This window comes from Mycteria americana, chromosome 13, assembly GCF_035582795.1.
Source record: "Mycteria americana isolate JAX WOST 10 ecotype Jacksonville Zoo and Gardens chromosome 13, USCA_MyAme_1.0, whole genome shotgun sequence".
NCBI classification, from domain to species: Eukaryota; Metazoa; Chordata; class Aves; order Ciconiiformes; family Ciconiidae; genus Mycteria; species Mycteria americana.
Window position 1 is genome coordinate 14,192,022 of NC_134377.1, and position 20,484 is coordinate 14,212,505.

At 38.5% G+C, this 20,484-nt stretch overlaps 1 protein-coding gene across 9 annotated transcripts in view; it reads right to left on the reverse strand.

The window, feature by feature from the left end:
* RIMBP2 (RIMS binding protein 2) overlaps nucleotides 1-20,484 on the reverse strand; it is a 57,341-nt gene that overhangs the window by 16,693 nt on the left and 20,164 nt on the right. For 4 of the 9 annotated variants that reach the window (XM_075515943.1, XM_075515944.1, XM_075515945.1 and 1 more), the window contains 8 exons: nucleotides 19,780-19,889; nucleotides 18,545-19,354; nucleotides 14,173-14,324; nucleotides 13,324-13,791; nucleotides 11,056-11,205; nucleotides 7,673-7,831; nucleotides 3,936-4,667; nucleotides 2,128-2,245 (listed from right to left, as the gene is read on the reverse strand). In XM_075515943.1, the coding sequence (XP_075372058.1) occupies nucleotides 2,128-2,245; nucleotides 3,936-4,667; nucleotides 7,673-7,831; nucleotides 11,056-11,205; nucleotides 13,324-13,791; nucleotides 14,173-14,324; nucleotides 18,545-19,354; nucleotides 19,780-19,889 (2,699 nt within the window). The remainder of the gene's footprint in view (nucleotides 1-2,127; nucleotides 2,246-3,935; nucleotides 4,668-7,672; nucleotides 7,832-11,055; nucleotides 11,206-13,323; nucleotides 13,792-14,172; nucleotides 14,325-18,544; nucleotides 19,355-19,779; nucleotides 19,890-20,484) is intronic. The other 5 variants (XM_075515947.1, XM_075515950.1, XM_075515949.1 and 2 more) reach the window with 2 other exon arrangements.

Below are 20,484 nucleotides of genomic sequence, written 5' to 3' on the forward strand. Positions count from 1 at the left end.
ATATCTTCTGGATTTTTTTTCCAGCAGGCTTACAGGAAGCAACTTTTGTGCAGAGTTTTATCAAGTGTTTATATTTGCTTCACTTATCCTCAAAGAAGTGATTTATTACAGTATCATGCTGAAAGCGAGAAATATTGCATACATACCTTTCAGCCATTTTAATCACTAGTCTTTTAGTCAGAAATAGGACTCTCGAACTCTAAACCACCTAAGGCCTTTCAACAGCTTCATGGCAAATCATTTTTCTTTGTTACTGTACGTAATGCTCAGTAGTTTGCTTGTTACCAGCATTAGACAATACTGTAATTTATTCCTCATGGAACTTCCCCAAAGAGCATTTGTGGATTGCACATAATACAAAATACACTAATTCATGCTTTGAATTACACTGAAATAAATAAAATCTGAGATTTTATTTTCTATTTAATTATCTGTTTGAGCACAGATTGACTATCAGAAATTAATTTCTTTATCTGATTCCTAAGCTGTTGCTATTGAACTACTAAACAGTGAAGTCATTACTTAGCGGTTTCCGTGTCCTAACTTTGTTGACAGAAAGGGAGCTCTGATAAATTTAATCACTTCCCTTATTTTTTAATAAAAATGAAAAGGAAACTCAAAGGATTAATTCAAACAAACCTGCCTACTCTCTCGCTATTCATAAAAAAATGTTATAGCTGATAATATAAAAGAAAAAACTTAGATACAAAGCTTGCTTTAAGTAGTCCAAACATAAGCCAGAAATCTTTACTCCTGAGAAAAAAGGCTGCTTTCAGAGAAAAAGAAAAAGGACATCAAAATCTAACAGTCTTCACACCATCATCCAAAAGCTATTTGTTTCAGCTAACAATAACCTGTCAATAGAAGCACAAGAGCCTCCCTGGAGCTGATTCTCCCCCATCCCATTTTCATACCAGTGTAGTTCCATTGACATCTGTGAAGATTATCCTGGGTTACACCAGGACGTGGGACGAGAATCAGGCCTCTGAACAGCCATGCTATATTGAAGACACTGAGAAAGTTTCACGCATTACAGCTGTGTGTGTTTTCTGGTCTATGGTCTCAATAATAGTAATTACTACCTACTAGATACCAAAATAATTGCGCCCACTAGGGGGATTTTGCTTTTAATTCACAGTACAGGCATTTTAGCGTGATTCTATGAAAAGGGGAAAATATTTAATATTTAAAAATAAAAGCATTCCTTGATGATCAGTCTCTTTCTTTCTGATAATCCCCATTTGTGACATCCCTTGTTCACATACATAAATGTCAGGTGAGAATTGCCTGACACTGCTTCCTTCTCCTCCTGATGGTGCCTACAGTATTCACAAATTAAAGTCCAGGTTAGGGACAGGAATTGGACCGACTTTACATCTTCATGGAGTAAAGCTCTGCTAATAGCTCACAGAACTCTTTCTGCATTTTTTTTGCATATGTTTCCTGATTTTCAGTGTGAATGTTTCTTATTTGTCAGTATAGAGTGCAAGTTTTAACAGATATGTATTTGTCCATAGTGTCTTGATTCCATTATCTTTTCTGCACTACTTTTTGGATTTTCTGGTATACACCAGCATAGAGTTTAAGTAAGTCATAAGTAAACCAGAATAGGGATGATTCTGTAGGAAATACCAAATCTAGTAAATATATGCAAGTTCTGCTAACTTGTTACATTTAACAGCTTCCATTTTTCCTGCTAAATTCCAAAAAGTAGTCAAGAAAATGGAAAGTGAATGCAAAATGATAGTTGATGAATGGGAAGATGGATGGCTGAATGGATGGCTGAATGGGTACATTTATTTAACTGATCATATAGTAGCCTGCCTGCATTATAATTTCTTCTTAGGTAAGATCTGACAGTATCTAAGCTTAACCAAGCTTAGAAAAGCTCCAACACCCACTAAATTCAATGGAAAGACTCCCAGTGATGTCAATGACTACTCATTCAGCCCCCTGTGAGACCCCAGTACACTCATATTTAGATGGAGATGTTTTTCGTTCCATTTAATCCCATTTAAACTAAGAGTAACCATGGTTCAAGACAAGTGTCTGTTGTTTCTTTTTAAGGACCGCCTTCCCAACTCTGAGGCTGCAAAGAACAGAAATGCACCAATCTGTCCAACTAACCAATGGAAGGGACCAACATTGGTCGAGACCTTTGTGGCACTGCACTGCCATGAGAGGACCTTCGCCCTGCATGCTCCACCCTTTCAGGCCGTCCTGCAGATGATGGATTACCTAAAAGCTAAAAAACAACAACAGAAAAAACAGGTTTGTAAGTTACATGCATGGTAACATTACGGTTATATGGTTGGACATTAATCAGGTCAATCACATTTGGAAGCATAAGCTCTAAAGGCAACTAAACTTAGTTTTTAACTGAAAGGTTAGCTGAAAAGTAAATACTGTTGCCTGGCAAACCTGCAAAAGAAAAAATGGTTCCCTGATTTATGGCAGAGTTTTGTAACCAGCAGTCACACATCAGAACAAAAAGAAAAGAAAAGAATAATTTTTGAAATATTCTTTTGCCTTTGTTGTTGCTGCTAAGATGACGTTATAATCTCCTGAAGAGTAGTACAACCAGTCATGAGAGCTGTGGAGATTGGACTGCACTGAAAAGGCAAGCCTTTTTTGTATTCAGCTATATAGCTTTGTCCAGTTTGCAGCATGTGAACAAGTGTACATCCTTCCGTCTTTGAGCACACTGCTTTTCTATAATGGCCTTCGGTTGTTAAAGCCTTTTAAAGGTCATTGAAACATGCAGAAAGGAATGTAGACACACTTCGTCTCACATCACAGCTGTCTCTTTCTGTTCACTATCCTTGCAGGAAATGTTGCTATTTGAATAACTAACTGGTACTATTTTAATGTTCTCCAGAGTTTATCATGCAGTCATTGAGATTAATACAGCTTGGGCACCAATTTTAATGGGAGAAATTTTTAAGGATCATTTCAGCATAAACTGCTAGGCTAGAAGAGCAGGCAGCTGATTTCTACTCTTACATGAAACACATCAGATTTGGGGTTTCCACTCTGGACTGTTGCAGACTGAGAGGGTAAAGAACTTGCTTTGGTCTTTAGGGAGCAGGGAAGCCTACAGATGCATCTATCAAAGCATGGAGACTCTGCTATAGATTAATGGACAGAAATGCAAATAGGCAAGATCACGCAGAGGCATCCTTGAAAGATACAGAACAGCCCTGGCCCCTCCCTTTGGAAGAAGCTGTTTGCCTGCATTCTCATGCAGAGATGCAGTCTGCAACTTCAAAGGCAAGAAGAGATGGTCTAAAAAGGAAGGCAAAGTTGTGACAGCGCAGAGATAGGGTAGAAAATGGAAATATGATGAAACCTGTGACTCCATAAATCTGGGTCACTGTCGCACTGGGGGAGAATCTTGATTCTTGTCCAGAGATGTTTCATGATAAAGACCATATCCTGAAAATTCTGGGAATGAGGTGAATAAAACAACATGATGAAATGAATTCCTCGACATTTAAAAAAAAAAAAAATTACTGATGAAATATTTTTCCAGCTAAAATGCAGCTTTTTTTTAAAGCAACATTTAGATGGGCAAAATAAAGAAAAACAATCTTTTGGAAAAATTATAGTTCAGCTAACCCTTAATTAAAATTTAGATTCAGTTGTCCTTTAATAAAAGCAGCCATTATTGTAATTTGTTCTGTGGGAACGTAATTGTAAAGCAAATTAAACTGATTTCAGCATGACACAAAAGAGGACTGTAAAGGAGAATGCAGAATAATAAACAAAAATGAATGGGGAGGAAAAAAAAAACTGGGAAAAATGTAGCATATAAGTCCAAAGGATGGACTCTCAAAATTAATTCAGAAGAAAAAGAAAAAGAAAAAAAAGAACAAAAGAAAGAAAGTAGACTGATTTGGCAAGCAGATGTTAGAAGGAAGATTTATTTCACACACCAGAGAGTCTTCTGCATCTCTGTGGGATGGCTTTGCAAGTAGACCAGCTGCCCTAGAGTCAGCCATTTTTAAGTCGGTCTTCCAGCCTCCCTGAACATCTTCATTAGACAAATTATCTGTTCTATTACATTTCTGAGTCTCATACTTTTTCTCATAACTGGGCTTGACCTGTTCACTCCTGGGCTCTACAAAGGAAGGACCCAGGTCACCAAAATCTTCTTCGATGCTGGTTTGTCTGGTTAAAGTTTTCCTGCGAGCAAGCAATGGCCTCATGCTTTTCCTGCAGGAACAGTTAGCAGTCTCTGCACAACAGCTAGATGCAACGTTGGCAGAAACTGAATCGCAAGTATATCTGAAATTAAAACGAGATTCTTCTTCTTCACTTCCACAGTCTAGTCCACTGTCTGGGCTTCTCGATAAGGATCGGCTATATTTACATCCTTTGTCGTCTGCAGCAAAATCCTCCATGCCTGAAATTCTGTGCTTGGCTGGGTACCAGAAGTTGTGCTGCTGGTCTTGATTGTAGGGCCTAGGTGGTCTAGAGTCTCTAGCTATTGTGGGATTCTTTTTATAGGGCATACCTAAACCCTGCTTGTACAGCAGTTCAGAGTATTCACCATCCTCTTCAGCTACTTCTGGAATACTGAAAAGCTTTTTACTGTGATGTATCTGCTGTGAAAAGTCAGGCTGTTCCAAAAAAGTGGCTTCAGTGGTCTTATTCTTATCGCACTCCTTAAGATTATGTAATGTTAAAAACCAGACAGGGAACAAATAGTGTGTGACAAAAATAAAATGGGAGGGAAAAGGGAGAAGAAAAGAAAAATAAAGACAGAATTAGTTTTAGAGCAATGGCAAACATAAGACATGCAGCTTATTTAGTGAAAAGGATGTCATGCTTTGAATGAGAATCTACGAAAAATAAATACATGATTAAGAAGTTGCTGGGTGTCAGATACAACATGAGAGGTCAGTACAAACAACTGAGTGATGCTCTTAATGAGAATAAACCCATGCATTTAAAACAAAGCAATAAAAGCTGCATAGAGGTTCCAGCATGGTGAATGAGAATGGCATTAAAACACAGCACTAATGCTTAGTATGTTCCTTGCCCCATGCCAAATTGCTGATTAATTTTTCTTTGTAATCAGAACCCATATCTAAGAATGAAAATTCCGTTCTAGCAAGCTTTCTTGCTTTGCATCTGTTAAAGCATCCTATATGAGTAGCAAATACTCCCAAATCTCCTGCCAGAGGAGAGCTATTCTGCAGACATCATTAAAGGAGCTCTAGTTTCCTTTGTAAAATTGTAAAAAAACCTGCACCATTTTTAAAGCTTGGCTCCCCCAGAAAGAACCCTGAGAAGCAGGCTGCTCTCTGATGTCACTTGGTCTGCACTGTCATCAAATCTCTCATCATAATCTCGTACCTGCTTGATAAAACCAATATTTGAAAATCAGCCTATTACCAGAAGTAAGTAAAGGTCTCTGTTTATACCAGAAGTAGGTAGAAACTATCCCAGCCTGGATAAAATAAGCATTCTGCACATGATAGATACATTTTGTAATTTTTCTATTACATTTACACAAAACACAGGTTGGTGTGACAGAAGAATCCTACGCAGTATCTTTGCTGGACTCTGAGAAGAGACAAGAGAATAATGATGCAGGAGCTGCTGGGTTTGATTGACATGGTTTATAGATTCTACATCATGGAGATCACCTCTCCTTGTACTTTTCTCAATGCCCAGATCAGGTAGGTCTCTGGACAAAACAGCACCCATAAATAATGACAGGATCATCATGGAGACGTCAGCAATGCCTCTCTCTCTCTGAGCAAGTTAAACTTAACTGGGTTTTGGATGTCTTCCCCTTTCAGGCATTAGGAACTTTCTAAGTTCCTTTATGACTACATTCATTTCACCTATTTTCATTCATTTTTAAAATGCGTATCACACTTGTGAAACTTTTGAGACAAACTGCCATGAAAGTCAATAAATATGAACAAGGATAGTTTTGATTGGAGCTCAAATATCCCACATTTTAGAATGCTCAGATCAGGTAAGTGAGTTGAATCTTCCCTTGATCACCCGTGTCAGCCTTTGTTTTAGGGAACCGTTGGAGGGAATAATAATCTCCCAATAAAGCAAATATATATCTGCATGCAAAATGTTTTCTTGTTACTTAGGGGCATCTATTAACTCGGGAGAGAATACTCAATTACAGCTGCAATGCATGGTTGGCATATTTTCAGATGCAAGAGGAACAGGAATCTGATTACATTATGGAAAATTCAGGAAACATGTTTTTCATTTTTTTGTTAATTACTGATGTTACAAAGTGAAATTGGATCTAGTGAAAGAAGGGAAAATTATCGAGCACTTTGGGATCAGAATCTGACCTGCATTTTATATCAAAAAACTTATCAGCATGGTGGGCCGTATTCTCCAAACGAGACTCAGACATCCAGGAGTCCTTCCCCAGGAAGTACTCACATACTGAATTCCACTTCTGCAGAATGGAATTCTGTATGTACCCTTCACATACACTACTACATCAAGAGGAGTATGCCTGCAGACTTTAACAGGTCTAAAATGATTTACTACATCAATTAAGGGTCTGGACCTTCCATTTTAAATATCAACATTGGCAATACTAATTTAAAACCGAGAAGTAAATATACTTTCTGATGCATAAAGAACAAGAACCATCTAGGGATAATTCACTTTTTCCCAGAGGAAAGGGACGGAGGCAGCATGCAGAAGGATTTGTTTCAACCTTTATGTTAGCAGAATAATAGAAACACTGATTGTTTTTTCTTTTGAAAAAGTACCCGTCTCATTCCAGATAGTATTAGAATAAAAGGACTGAATTTATAGTACATGAAAGCAGTTACAAGAATGGTCAAAATTGTCATATGCATGAGAAAATAGTATTGTTTTTTAGTTAACTAACAGCATATTGGAAGAAAAATCAACCTGTGGGTTTCATTATCATTCAAGTTATCCAACTTTCTAAGAAAGCACAATTTAGTGTAATTGCTAGACACATAAAAAGCAAATACAATTTACATGTGCAAATATACTATGGGAAATATATATTCTGTATTGAGTAAGTTCAACAGTCTACATATGCTTTAATTGTTATACTAAAGTTGTCTTTCATGATGAATATTCCAGTGTAGTGTTAAAGCAATATTTCTGATAGGTATTTCCTATTGTCTCCGGTGAGGATTTCTGATAATGCATTTGTCAAACAAAGCTGACCCAACTCCCTCTCTTCCAAGCATGCTTTAAAGCCTGTGGAAGAGATGGGACTAGCACTGGAAACAGGGACAAATTACTTGGACATGAAAAACCTAAGTTGTTTTTTTTCCTATATGTATGTGTGATTATATAAATCTCCTTGCTCAGAAACAACTCATTGTCTGGGTAGCACATGTAGTATATTGTCGCATAGACATGGGAAAGGTCCCCAGATATAGAACAGAAATTGCAACTTCAACAATTACATATAGGAAAATAGTCAATTAGTTAAAAGATTAGCTATCAAATAATGCAAAAAGTAATAAAAGTATTACAGTGGCCTTGGCATCGTAAACAATGTTCACCCCAGTTCTAGGTATATACAACAGTGTGAGTTGTAATGGTCTGCAAAATCCATAATTGACTAAAAGAAATGCTTTGAAGGAAGAATCAAAATATGGAGGTACTCCTAAGGTTTCCCTGCAGTCACACTTACCTTAAGCGCATTGTGTGAAGTCACACTGACTCGTCGCCTTCCTCCATCCTCCAGCTGCATTTCGGAGTACAGCTCTTCCTCATCTTCTTCCATAATATCAGACAAGTCAGAACCTCTGCTGCTCTCTGTATGGTACTCTTCACCATGGCAATAGTGAGGCTAATTGACAGGGTGAGAGAGAAAAATCCTTACTGACTGTAATGCTGAAAATCCTTGTATAACACCAATGAGTACTAGAGCATTTCCTACGTTTGAATATCACACTAATAACCACATATAAATTACATCATGCGGCTTGCTGCTCTGTTCTAGTGAAGACATAATGTATAAATATTTTTTGCCCATTTATGCTCCCAATTCAAGAAATCCAATCTTAATCCCATAGGTGATACAAAAAAGGATGTCTGCATTCACAGCATCAAATCTAGTTTTAGTCTTGATTAAATTCCCTTGATTTAAAGAGGTTCTTCATGCATCAGTGGACTTGCTGACCAAATTGTAAAAGCCGTAGGATAATTCTCATATCATCTGTTCTTCACAGCTGTTTCTTACAACACATTGTAATTTAAAAGTGATCAGCATTTAATTCCTGCAGGATGTTACCATCGTTGTATGATATAGTTAGCAGATGGATTTTGAAGCTTTCATTCTCTTAAACATTGTAGGAATAGACTAGCTAAAACCTTAATTGGCTTTTAAAATTAGTCCAAATATTTCAAGTTCCTATAAGTTTCCAATTAGTTGGAAGATAAGGAGGAAAAAGTATGTCCTACTGAATTGCTAATGTTAAATAGGAGTGGCCTCTGTCAAACATTACAGCTAACAAATCAGATCATAAACCAAATTCATTGTATTTCCAAGGACAAATTTTCAAATGGAGTCATCTGACTGTCAGATTTGACTGTCAGATTTGCAACAAAACGCAACTAGGAGATATTATAAAAGCAATAATTATGCAATTCTGCTTGCAATTAACTCTGTATGTAGTAGGGCGTGCATACTCTCTATGTTCAACAGCTGGGTGCTTTTACACATGTGGATTTCCAGTGAAACCCCTATGGCCATAAAGTCCATGCACTTGTGGTTGTTATTTCACATGTTTTCTAGCGCTCCCTTTCCTGCAAATGTCCCAAGATGTCTCTGAATTTCAGGTCTATCTCTGATACTTACTTCCCTTGTCCTTACTATTTACAGAGCAAATCAAATCAACAGCTTGCAGAAAACAGTATCTTCATACATTTTTGTGAGAAAAGAATTGTTATTCCCATTTTAGTCTTGGTTGACAGGCCCACTGACCCAGATCCTCAGAGGCATTGAGATATTTAGATGCATAAATACTTGTGAGGATCTGGGCAAGAAAGACTAACTTTCTAAGTCTAAGTTCACAAAGAAAGTCTGTGAGAGGCTGATATTGCACCACTGTTTTGGAACTGTGATCCATGCCACCTTTCCCTGTGGGGCATCTTAAACTGAGGATTTTAAAATCAATATATCTTCCTACAAAATAAAATGCGACAGACATGAAGGATTTCCATTAGTAGCTATATCTAATGCTAATAAAAAGCATGATGAAAAAACAATGTTACTTGCATTTGCTTGCAGGTTTTTTACTCTTATCTATGGCGTAAGGCAAGTCAACTGATAGAAAGCCAAGGACCTTTGATAGGGAATGAGCATACAGAACAGCACTTGCTTCTGGAAGATACTAGTAGCACATGAGCATTATAATGAAATTAGCAAACTAATAATTTCTGATGGAGAAAACCACCACAGATTAGATTTCTCCAATTTTCTCCAATTATTTATTCACTAACAAACTAAGCGGTAAAAGCGATCATCTTTCATAAACAATGCAAATGAGCAATTAAACTACAAATAGGTATATCTCTGAAGCTATAAAATAAACACTTAATAATCGATTTACACTTAACACACTGCAGCTGTTTTGCCAGACATCATTTAACCGCTATTTCTCAAAGTGCATTTTTTGACATAGTGTTTTAAAGCAATTAAGAATTCTTTCAGCCTTACATGAAAACTAAATTTGAAACCTAATCAGATCTGAGAATACTTGTAGCCAGAGAGATTGCAAATCTAGCTTTGACGACGTTCCTAGTAGATAACAGAGCTTAATCTTTTTAGGCTTCAAGGAATATAACTTTAAGGGTTCCCAGCCTTCCAATGTTCATATCCAAACCTTCTGTTTTGTAGAGCTTGGTAAAGCAGACACACTCCAAACCACCCTTTAATGATCTGAGGTAGTAAGTCCACATGGAACAGCAACTTTGTACTCACATGGTAGATACCCCCAAGTTTATTTACCAAGGTTAAATATGAAGTATGGTTAACAGAAAAATGAAGTTGATCTTGGTCCCTTACAAACTAAACTTTTTACACTGGGCCTTCTTAATAAGGTCACTGGTCCTGTTAGAAAATCTTGGCCTCTTTGTGTCCAGAATAATTTTAATTGTATAGAGAGGTACAGATGCATCTCACCCACAAGCACATTTTGTAAGCACAGCATGATTGTATGTATTCTAAAAATGGGAACCACTGTAGGTGAAGATGGAACCAAATCAAATCCTGAAGCCACATATTTAGAATGCTAGAAATTTGGAGCAATGTTTATACATTTATAAATGCTTAAACTTCTATAGTAAATGGAAGCAAAATGCCAGAAAATCTCAGAACTGGTAGGAGAAGGAATGCTGTTGCTTGGACCCTTCAACATGGGAGGTCAGATGTTTGGCTAACGAGATTATTCGACCATGCTAAGACATAAGAAAATAACTCTTTGCTAGAATTTACATCCCTCTTGAAAGTAATGTAATAGATTACTTTGTATTTGTTTTCAGTGGGATCAGAATAAAAGCTGCGCAGATGTGCAAAATTCTTCTGGCAACAGCTTTCTTTTCATTACAGCATGCCAAGTACATAGGGTGTTGGTTTTCTGCTAATTAGGATTACAGGCTATGGCTTTTATGGAACACAGAAATCCTTCCCCTTTTCCCTTTTTTCACATCATGTTTTCATATGCAGGCGTAACGTAACACATCATACAGAAAAATTCCAGAGCCCAAACATGAAATTCCAGTTACATTTTCTATTCCAATATTTTCATTTTTTTCAGTTTCTAGTGCTTAAGACTGTTGCTTGGGATAACGATCTATAGATGCATGGTGCCAAGCATTCGGTTCTCATTAGACAGTGTCATGCTCCAGTAACAGGACATTCATCTGCCTCCCCACAATTTAGCTGCTTGTCTGTATAGTTTACCAGTGTGGCTACAATAATCAGCTGGTGACCTGGATAGCCTGCTGAGCTTCATAAAATACTTGTTTCATGTCGGACACCTGACACAATAACAAGACCAGGCTACTTACTTGCTTTCCAAGTTCTGACCCTTTCAGGAAATCATCAACTGAAGCCCCCCTTCTTTTGACATTAGGAGAATCATAGCCATCTTCCTCATCATCTGAGTTAGCGTATTGGGCTGCATTGCTCCTTTCACTAAAAACACTCCTCCTCTCCATCTAGCAAAGCAAGAAAAAATGGAAGACATAAGGACTCAAGAACACAACATTTAAATATACTCATGGTTTAAAGCAATGCTACTTTTCCCTGACTAACCTTTTAGGAGTTTTCAAGAATTTTTTGCTTGTATTACTCTTGCTCATAAACAATTATATGCTTTTATGTGACCAACAACTCAGCTGCTAGCTTTCTTCCTGGTACCACTTATGTCCAAATTCTCAGTATTCTACAGTCAGAGGCTGCTAACGAAGACACTAATTTCCCCTTGGCAGAGGGTTAGCAGAAGACCTAGCCACTACAGCATTTTTGACCTCAGTACAAAAACAGCTATAGAATGAGACTTCATGCTCTTCCTCTGCTCTGAGGTGACTCTCACCCTCAGCTACTGAATCCTGCTGCTTACTCTCATGACAATAACCATCAGGCATCTAACAGGGTGAATGAAGGGCAGGGAGAAGAAACAGCTGCTTCTGCAGCAGCCTACCACAAGAGAAGTATTTCTACTACTGGGGACTAAACATGACAAATATCACTGCCAGATTTTTATTTAATTTAAGTGAATCCATCTGTAAACTTCTGTCCAGATCCCTGAATTAAACATTTCAAGCATCACTAAAATTAATGTAATTAAACATGGTTCAGAGCATATGCTATGTCAGCAGTTTTCAAAACCTGAAAAAGTATTTCCATTCTCTTTCCCTATATGGTTGTTAAATCAACTTTCACCTCAGAGTCCCAAAGAAACTAATTGCCTTTTCTCCCTCTATTACATTTACTCCAGTTTGCTTTATTTATAAAGAAAAGGAAGAAATGTACACATGCATATATATGTATTTAACCAGACCTTATCAATCCAGAATTATTCAGCTTCCCAAAAGCTGTATCATCACCCACTGGCTCAATTCTGTCCCAAAACAGGGACAGTCATTAAGTTGGGGCTGCTAAGACATGTGTGAACTGTCAAAATTAATGGAGTTATTTGGGAAATATAATGGGAGACAAAAGACTGGACATAACAACTGATGACTGCCAGATGAAGGACCAAGAGAATGTATGAAAAAAGTGACACCGGAGCTTGAAACAAGTAACGGACAGTTGTGAGCAGCTTGTGATGAGAAAGTAACTGCCCAGGGCACTGGGAGTATTTAAATATTGTATGCTTGGGTAGGAAAACCAGAGCACGTTGTCAGGATGCATATACATCAGCTGTGCTGACCCAAGAGCCTCAAATATGGGATTTAAACTAACTAGCAAACATCTGAGTCACTACAGCAGCCATGGGTCATAATGGTCTCAAAACCAGGGAGTCTCCTTTGGGCAATGATGCTTCTAGCAGCTACAAAAGGAGCTGTAATGAAAAGCTTTCACATGGCAGCTATGTTGAAGCATTTGTAAATATCTGTGAAGGTGTAGCACTGAGAAAGGGGCACTCTTGAAGGGCAAATACATAAAATTGCCTGTGGATCCATGACAGCATACAACATAGTGCTTTACTTGCATCTAAACTGCTATTTGCTATTTTGAAAAAGCAGATGGTTTTAGAATACAAATGTGTCTCTTATCTGACTGCTGGTTAGATTCCCTTATAGAAATGAGACGCTGTCCTCATTTTGTAAACTGTCAAAAAGATTAGCTCTCACAGTAAGTCTGCTCAGGACTTCTGTTTATCTGCCTATTTCTGGACCCATTTTTAAACTGCCCTTATATTGTTTTGGTCTCTTTCAAAGTACTTCAGTACTCGGTTGATTTTTCTCACATAGGCATAAGCGTCCCTTTTGACTCCTGCAGGATCCAAGCACAAACTTTGACGATTACTATTTTTTTTTTCCAGAAGTAAGGCTCTGCATTTTTGGAGACAACATTTCTAGTGATATTATGGGGTTTCTATGCTGATCAAAGGCTGATCAATGCTCTTTATGGTTACAAGCATATTTGTGGAAGATGATGGCATAGAATTTTAGCACACTGCTTCTTCTCAAGCTGTAGATCTTCAGGGTCTAGGAATGATTAGCTGCTCCTTAGCTGCTCCAAGCATATGATGAAAAAATTCTTTGATGGAAAGTGCCACAATGAATAAAGCCAGCCCAAAAAAGCCTTAAGAACAAGTTTGCCTTTACCCTATTGCTCTCTGCAACTCGTTGTGCAGCTTCTCGTGCCATGGCTTTTGCGACAGTATTTGGGACAGGTGTGCCTTGAGGTTGAGGGAGTATTCGGTTAGGCGATGGAGACCTCCTCCCCTGAAGCGGGCTGTGAAAATTAGGGGCAGGTGGCTCAAGCATGTGTCCATGAACAGGGGATGCCGAACGAGTCTGCTCCCATGACTCATCCACTTTTAAATGTGGACCTAAATGTTCTTCTTTGGTTTCTGGGGCTCCGGCACTTGCTAATGGCTTAGATTTGGGAGCAGTTCTGGGGTGAGGGGTTGGAGGCACCAGTAGGTCAGACGGAATGGCAGCAACAGAAGAGTCCACTGATTCCCCTTGTGCAGAGAGAGTTCGAACTGTAACTTCCTTTGCTTCCAAACTCCTTAGTCTCATTAGCTCCACCAATGTGTTCTCTGCTGTTGGAAAGATCACCTCCGCCACCTGAGTACACAAAGAAGCAACTTACTAGCATGAAGACATCTGTTTCCCTCCCCTCAGCCCCACTAAAGTACAACCTTCAAAGTCTTAACATGGAATGAATGATTGCCAACACAGAGTGGGCTGCAAGAGCCCACATTAGGGCTCCACACCAATTACTACCAGTTGCCTTTAATCCTTTCAACCCATTTGTCCAAAAGCTTAAGTGCTGATAGAAAGGAAGCTAACGAGCAAGTTACGCACAAACAAAAGAGAAGTTTCTACTGAAAGCTGAGAAAACCCTGCACACACTTAAGTGCTGTCACATGTTTATTGTTGCCTTTACCTGTCAGCTGAAATTCACCTAGTGTAGGTGGTCACCGTAACTCTGGAAGGAGAACTCACCCGTTGACCTTTCGCATAAACACCATAGCCTGTGACATTGGCGCCATGGGAGGTCCCTGTTGCTGTCAGAGTTGGTGGTTTCCAGGACACCTGTATAGTTGCTGGGCTGGAGCCAGCCCGTACAGTAACATCTTGAGGTGGAGCTGGAGGACCTGAGAAAGACAAGACTGGTCACCGTTGAGCCTCAGATCAGAAGTATGTACATCAACTGATATACTTGCAAGTTGGAAACTACAAATCTCAAAGCATTTTTTTTTTTTTTCTTAAGACAACAAAATATCACTGTTGCAGTTACTATGTAAAAACAGAAGTGTACATTCAGCAGGTCATGGAGCTGGGAACTGAGATAACTAAGCTATATTTCTTTGCAAGATTGTCTGTACTTGCAACTGGCTCTGGACCTATTTTTATCCCTCCAGGCTGCATAAGTGCTATTTACTTTGAATGCAGAAGATGTTAACAGAAAAATGCAGGGAGAAAAAGGCCCAGGAGTGGCACTTCATGAAAAACTGCTGCAGGTGACAGCAAGTGACTTTTTGGTATATATCTCTGCACTGAATGCAAACAACATACTCAGAAATCACTTTCAAATTCTGCCTCTCTGGACTATCAGGGGCTCCAAGTCACGATTTACGGGCTAGAAGCACATTGACACTAAGGTGCAATGCGGACTGCGAGCCGAACCAGCAGCACGCAGGTTTAAAGGACTCGAAGTCTTTTCTCTGCACTGAAGAAAAAAATACACCTACTAACCTTTTAAGGCATTTACAGTATGTTAGTGTAATAGCACACCAAGTACATCCTTAATTAAAAGACATTATTAGCCTACTATAAATAGCTGTACTTTGGACAGAAAGCCAAAGTAAAAATATCATAATGATTATTAGTTCATGAATATTTCAGGCATCCTGTTGTGTTAATTTAACAGTCAAACCCTGAGAAGTGTTTCATGCTAAAACATTTCAGAAGCTGGGTTCAGCCATAGCCATCTCTGGGTAATAGCTGGGAGAACACAAACCTTGGTTGCTGTGAGTTTGCTTTTGCCAGTGAACTAAGCACAACCAATTTCTGTTTACGCACCAAAAAAGCTACAGATATTTTTTAACTGTGTGTATTCATTGCTACCAAACAGATCATGATAGAAGTGTAAATATCACACAAGCCTCAGCCTCCAGCTACACTGGCAAACATCAATGCATTTCAGTAGTTTTCTGTCACTGAATTTCATCCTCTAGTGGGCATGGAAATGAAATTACGGTCACATTCAGGACACTACAGGCACAACATGAACATCCCTTGCACCTATTATGTATTTTTAACTTGCAAGGCCAAAGTATGCAAACTGACCTAATACTATTCTTGGCCAAGACGTAGATTTTGATTTAGGATTAAATTTCAGCTTCCCTGACCATCCTATTTTATTGACAGCCAGCACTCCCAGCCCAGCAAAGCTCCTCAGCTTACAAGAAAGAAGGCATCTGATCTAGTCCAGTATCTTGTCTATGACAATGACATTAATCTGCTCCTGCAGGACAAGTCACCTTCCTTCCATTCTCCCAAAACCAAACAATCCCCAGAGAGTCTATCTCGACCTTCACAGGCTGTAACAGAGATAGGTTTAATAAACTGTAATGCCCAAGGCTTAGTATGGTGTCTATTTCCCCCCATCATTAAATGGGAAATTACTTTTGATGAGTCTTGATGGCCTTGGTCATCAACATAAATGTTTGTTTCAGAATTCTGCTACAGTTTGGTCTTCATGAATTTAGTACCTAAATTAGCTCAAAACCCATAATAGTGCCATTGGTCCCGATCCTGTGCATACTTATGTCTATTTTTAGATCTGAGCACCCAAAAGAGAACTACTTCTATTTTAACTTAAGCAATTCTAATGCTTTGATGAATCAAGAAGAGGAATTCAATTGCTCAGCTACTAAAGAGCTGTCACCCAGCTTTGGTCCGACAGGAAGCAATCTGTTTTCAAGTTAAAGCCATGCAAAACACGATATAGCTATGCAAAGAGAAAAATGAAAAGGTGACCTCTAATTGTCCTGTACTTTTCATGCAACTGCTCTCTCTAGCTTTGAAATGTGAGCAGTTATCTCAAGTTCATTTTTGCTTAATGTATTCCTAAAAAACCCCTGAGACTGATACAGTGTGAAAATTTTAAAACATTCACTGATCCCCACTCCCTTTTTGGTATAAGTGGCTGATGGATAATCCTTTTCTGCAAGGGTATCACTGAACCCACTAGTAAAGAGCAGAGCTTCTCAGCTTCAAATAAAGCAGGCACATGTATTCATTTGTAAACATTTCTGAAGCCCTTAGAAAAATGTCAGTACAAACGTTAGCAGCTGCCTGTGGCCAGTTACGGTGCAGTTCATGCTGCGCTGTCTGCTGAAGTTGACATTCACCACAACTAAAGGTTTATGTGACATCACTCACCCCCGTGCATCTTCTAGAGAAGCACAATAGCAACAGATTCCCTCCACACAGAATATCTGTATTGCTCTCTCAGCATACTCTAAAATCATCTTTGAAACATGTCCCTTACAATGTAGATCAATGGAAGGTATTGAAGGTGGAAAAATAATCCAGAGTCTGAGAGAAAAACCAGTATTAGCCACATTAAAGGCACTTTCTCTATCTTTTCTCTTTTAACTGTAGTTTGGAAGAAGAGATATATGATTAATCGAAGCCAGTAATATTTGCTAGAGAAAAATATGACACATTATGATGGTAACTCCCATTGCTGACTCTGATTTCATGGGCATCCCTTTTCCCTTTGTTTCAGTGACTTTTGAAATACAAGCATCAGCCTCTAATCACTTCAACAGTTGCTATTTTATTTTGCTATATAACAGTGAAAAGTTAACTTGCTTTTGTAAAAATGCTCTCTGTGAAATGAAGTGGTATGGAAGATTCTGGGATTTCTGGATCTAAAAGCAGAGACTTGGCTGCATTTTAGCTCCTCAACAGAGAACAGCTTATTTATTGCTTTAGCATACTTCAGCAACTAGAGGGAGATACAGCATGTTAAGTGTTTGGCCTGGAAACTCACTCGAAAGGCCTTTCCCAAATAACAAAGAAGTCAATGTATCTAATAAGTTCAAGCCACCATCTAGGCAGTATCTCCCGACTCCCCCAGAACATATACAAAGTTTAAAATGCCCCCTCTCCTAGCAGATTCTATAATAGCACTACCACTTATCTCACTGAAATGATTTAAGACAAAAGACTAAATGTCCGAGCTGAGGACGTTTTTACTGAAACTATAAATCAACAGCATCAAAAGCAGTAGACGTACAAGCTTAACTCCCTTTCTACTCAACCAACATTACTGTCCTGCATGTCTCCTTACATATAAATCACGCAAGCCAAGGAAGAGACCAGAACTAATTCCTGCCCCTTCGCTAGAATCAAATCCCAGCAGGGAATCAATTAAGCCATAGCACAGTACATGCTATTGAAATTTCACTCGCCAGGAGTCACTTGTACTTGACTGTCCCTGCTTCAGAGGCATTCACTGCTCTGGAAGTCTGAATATATAAGGAGTCTTCTACTTGTCCTTGATTAGATGACCTTGGTAAGATGAATCTACAAGGAAAGATGTTCAAATTTTTCGGGTACTGCCATACACTCCCAAAATCATGAGATTATCCTTTAAATGCACGACATTATTTCAGCTCTAGTTTTCAACAGTACTTCACTGTTCTTAAATACGGGGAAATGACTGGTAACACTTATCAACAGTCCTAAAGTAAAAGCAAGGTGGGAAAAAAACTCGGACTTTCCAAAACACGACCAATTTGTTATCTTTACAAATTCGAATTATACAATGCAATTACAACTTCACAACCAAAATGCATTTACAACCCCTAAATGACTGTGTGGTCCTCTAAGATGTCTGTGTTGTCTTTCATTACAGAAAAGGGCTGGATCATCCCTGTAAAAAGTGCTTTACAACACACAAATAACATACAAGTAACATGTCAGAAGTAGCAACTGTTTTTTAACCAGTATTGTTCACACCAACGAAAATAAATTACTACCAGAAGTACTATAACTGGACAAATTAAATACAAATAGAGATTAATCTGACAAAACACTTAGTGTGTGTTCTGTGATGATGATAAGCATGGCTTTCCCTCGTTTATCTCCCAAAAATGCTTCAGTCCTTACCCAGGAACAAAGAAGAGAATAACACAGGACAGGAATTAATTTTAGATACCATAAGGGAATCTAATAGTCCCCAGTCTGCTCATGAATGTGACAGGGATTACAGCATAAAGCTAAAGGTTAGATTAATTTATCTAGAATTTTCAGAGAAACTTAACTGGAGAGTTTTGGGGTAGGGAGAAAAATACCAAACCTGCTGGCAATGTAGAAAATTCCACAAAGGCTTCCTTTTTTTCTCGTTGTTCCAGGGGAAGCTGCCAGGGCATCTGATGGGGCTTTGCCATGACCTTCACCTTGTAGGCCATATTGGGCTTCAAATTAAAAAAATGGTACTTGTAGCTAGCAGCCTTGACAATGTCAAATTCTTCTTCATTAAGAAAGATCACATGACTGTAATTACTATTTGTAGGGAGCCAGGAGAGCTCAGCAGAAATCTGGGTTATATTGTCCACTTTAAGATTAGAGGGGGCTACTATGACATCCTTCCCAACTAACAAAGTGCACTGCAGTTCATCGGAGTTACCCTTGTTTGTAATGCTCTGAATTGATATTCGGTATGTACAAGTAGAAATGTTAAGCTTTTCTATAAGAGCTTTCGTTCTGCTTCCCAAGGCTATGTTCATCCGTACTTCTTTGTCAACCAGAACGTTGTAGCTGCTAATTGTTCCCCATCCGGGTGGCACTACCGGTGGCTCCCAGCCCACAATGACACTTTTGGCTAGTTGTTTAATAAGGGTGATTTTTCTAGGATAAGGCACAATGTCTTCTCCAATTTCATCAATGTTCACATCCAGAGTCCCTGCGCCATTGCTGATTACACTAGAGTCTATGTGACTTGGTGGACTTATCTCCAAGAGATCTCCTTCCAAAGTAGGACCCGAATGGTTGATAAAATTCTGATCTTGTTCACTGCTTAAAGTGCTTGATAACCGGGTCTCATTGTCTTGAACAAAATCCACAAAATTTGAAGGGACTAGTCCTCTTTGTCCATCTAGAAGTTCCCCTGGTGAGAAAGGACAATGCTATTAAAATCCTTGAAGGAGCATACCTCTTGCATGTCAAGGCCTTGCAAGTGGGCAAGATAAGGAAGAAGATATAAGTGAAAACTGTACATAAACAACATTCACAGCTTGAGAATGTAAAGGCTCAGTGAGGCACAAACCAGAACTGCCAGTAAGCTTTCTTGTCAACTTAAATCTTGCCAGTAGGAAAAGCTGACAATATAAAATATCTTATAATTAGCTATGCCTGCAAGGAGCAGCTTTGCTGGTGCAGAAACTCTGTTAATTAACACAATGATGATAGGGGTAATTTTAGCAATTGATTTGGTAGTAGATGAAGGAAAGAATTGGGAGCGTGTTTGACAGATGAACTGATTTGAATCTGCATGAATTAGCATGAATTCACAGATTAAAAAAAAAAAAATACCTTCATAAAAGCCATCTTCATCCATATCTCCATACACATAAAGGTACTTTCCTGCCGTAAGGGGGAGCTCTGCCTCTGGATTTTCATTTGGTCCATCAAAGGGGTTGTAACTGCAATGGAGTACAGATGGAAAACATGAGTGTTCACTTACAACCCCCACACAAATGAACACTAATCAGAAAAAGGTGCACAGTTCTAAGGCTGCACAGGAAGCTAATTCCTCAGTTCAATCTTTTTGCTTCCCTCCTGAAAAGTATATTTTGAGAGGTCAGTTTGTTGTTGTGAACTGTAACTGTATCACCAACAGAATGCCATGAAACACAACTATTCATTTAAGCGCTATACACTTAAAACCACATCCTTTACTGTAGAATTTACTTACACATTTCTCACTTAGGTCTCTTCGAATACACTGGCCAAAATCATCTTCATTTTTTAAAGTCAGTTAAAGAAAACTCACTTGTAGGGGTCTTTTCCAGTCCCCATATTCCATTTACTTTATATGGCAGTCTTTTACACAAGTTTATTGACTTCAGCAGAGACAAGTTAAATAAAGACAAAACCAGTAAATTTAAGCTAAAACAAGCCACTAATAGACAAAAATTTCTTATAAAGTATTTAAATCCATCTCCATCCTGAAAGAAATTTTTAGCCACAGAAATTTTTATCATGATAGTACTTTATATCTGAAATTTTAATGTGCAA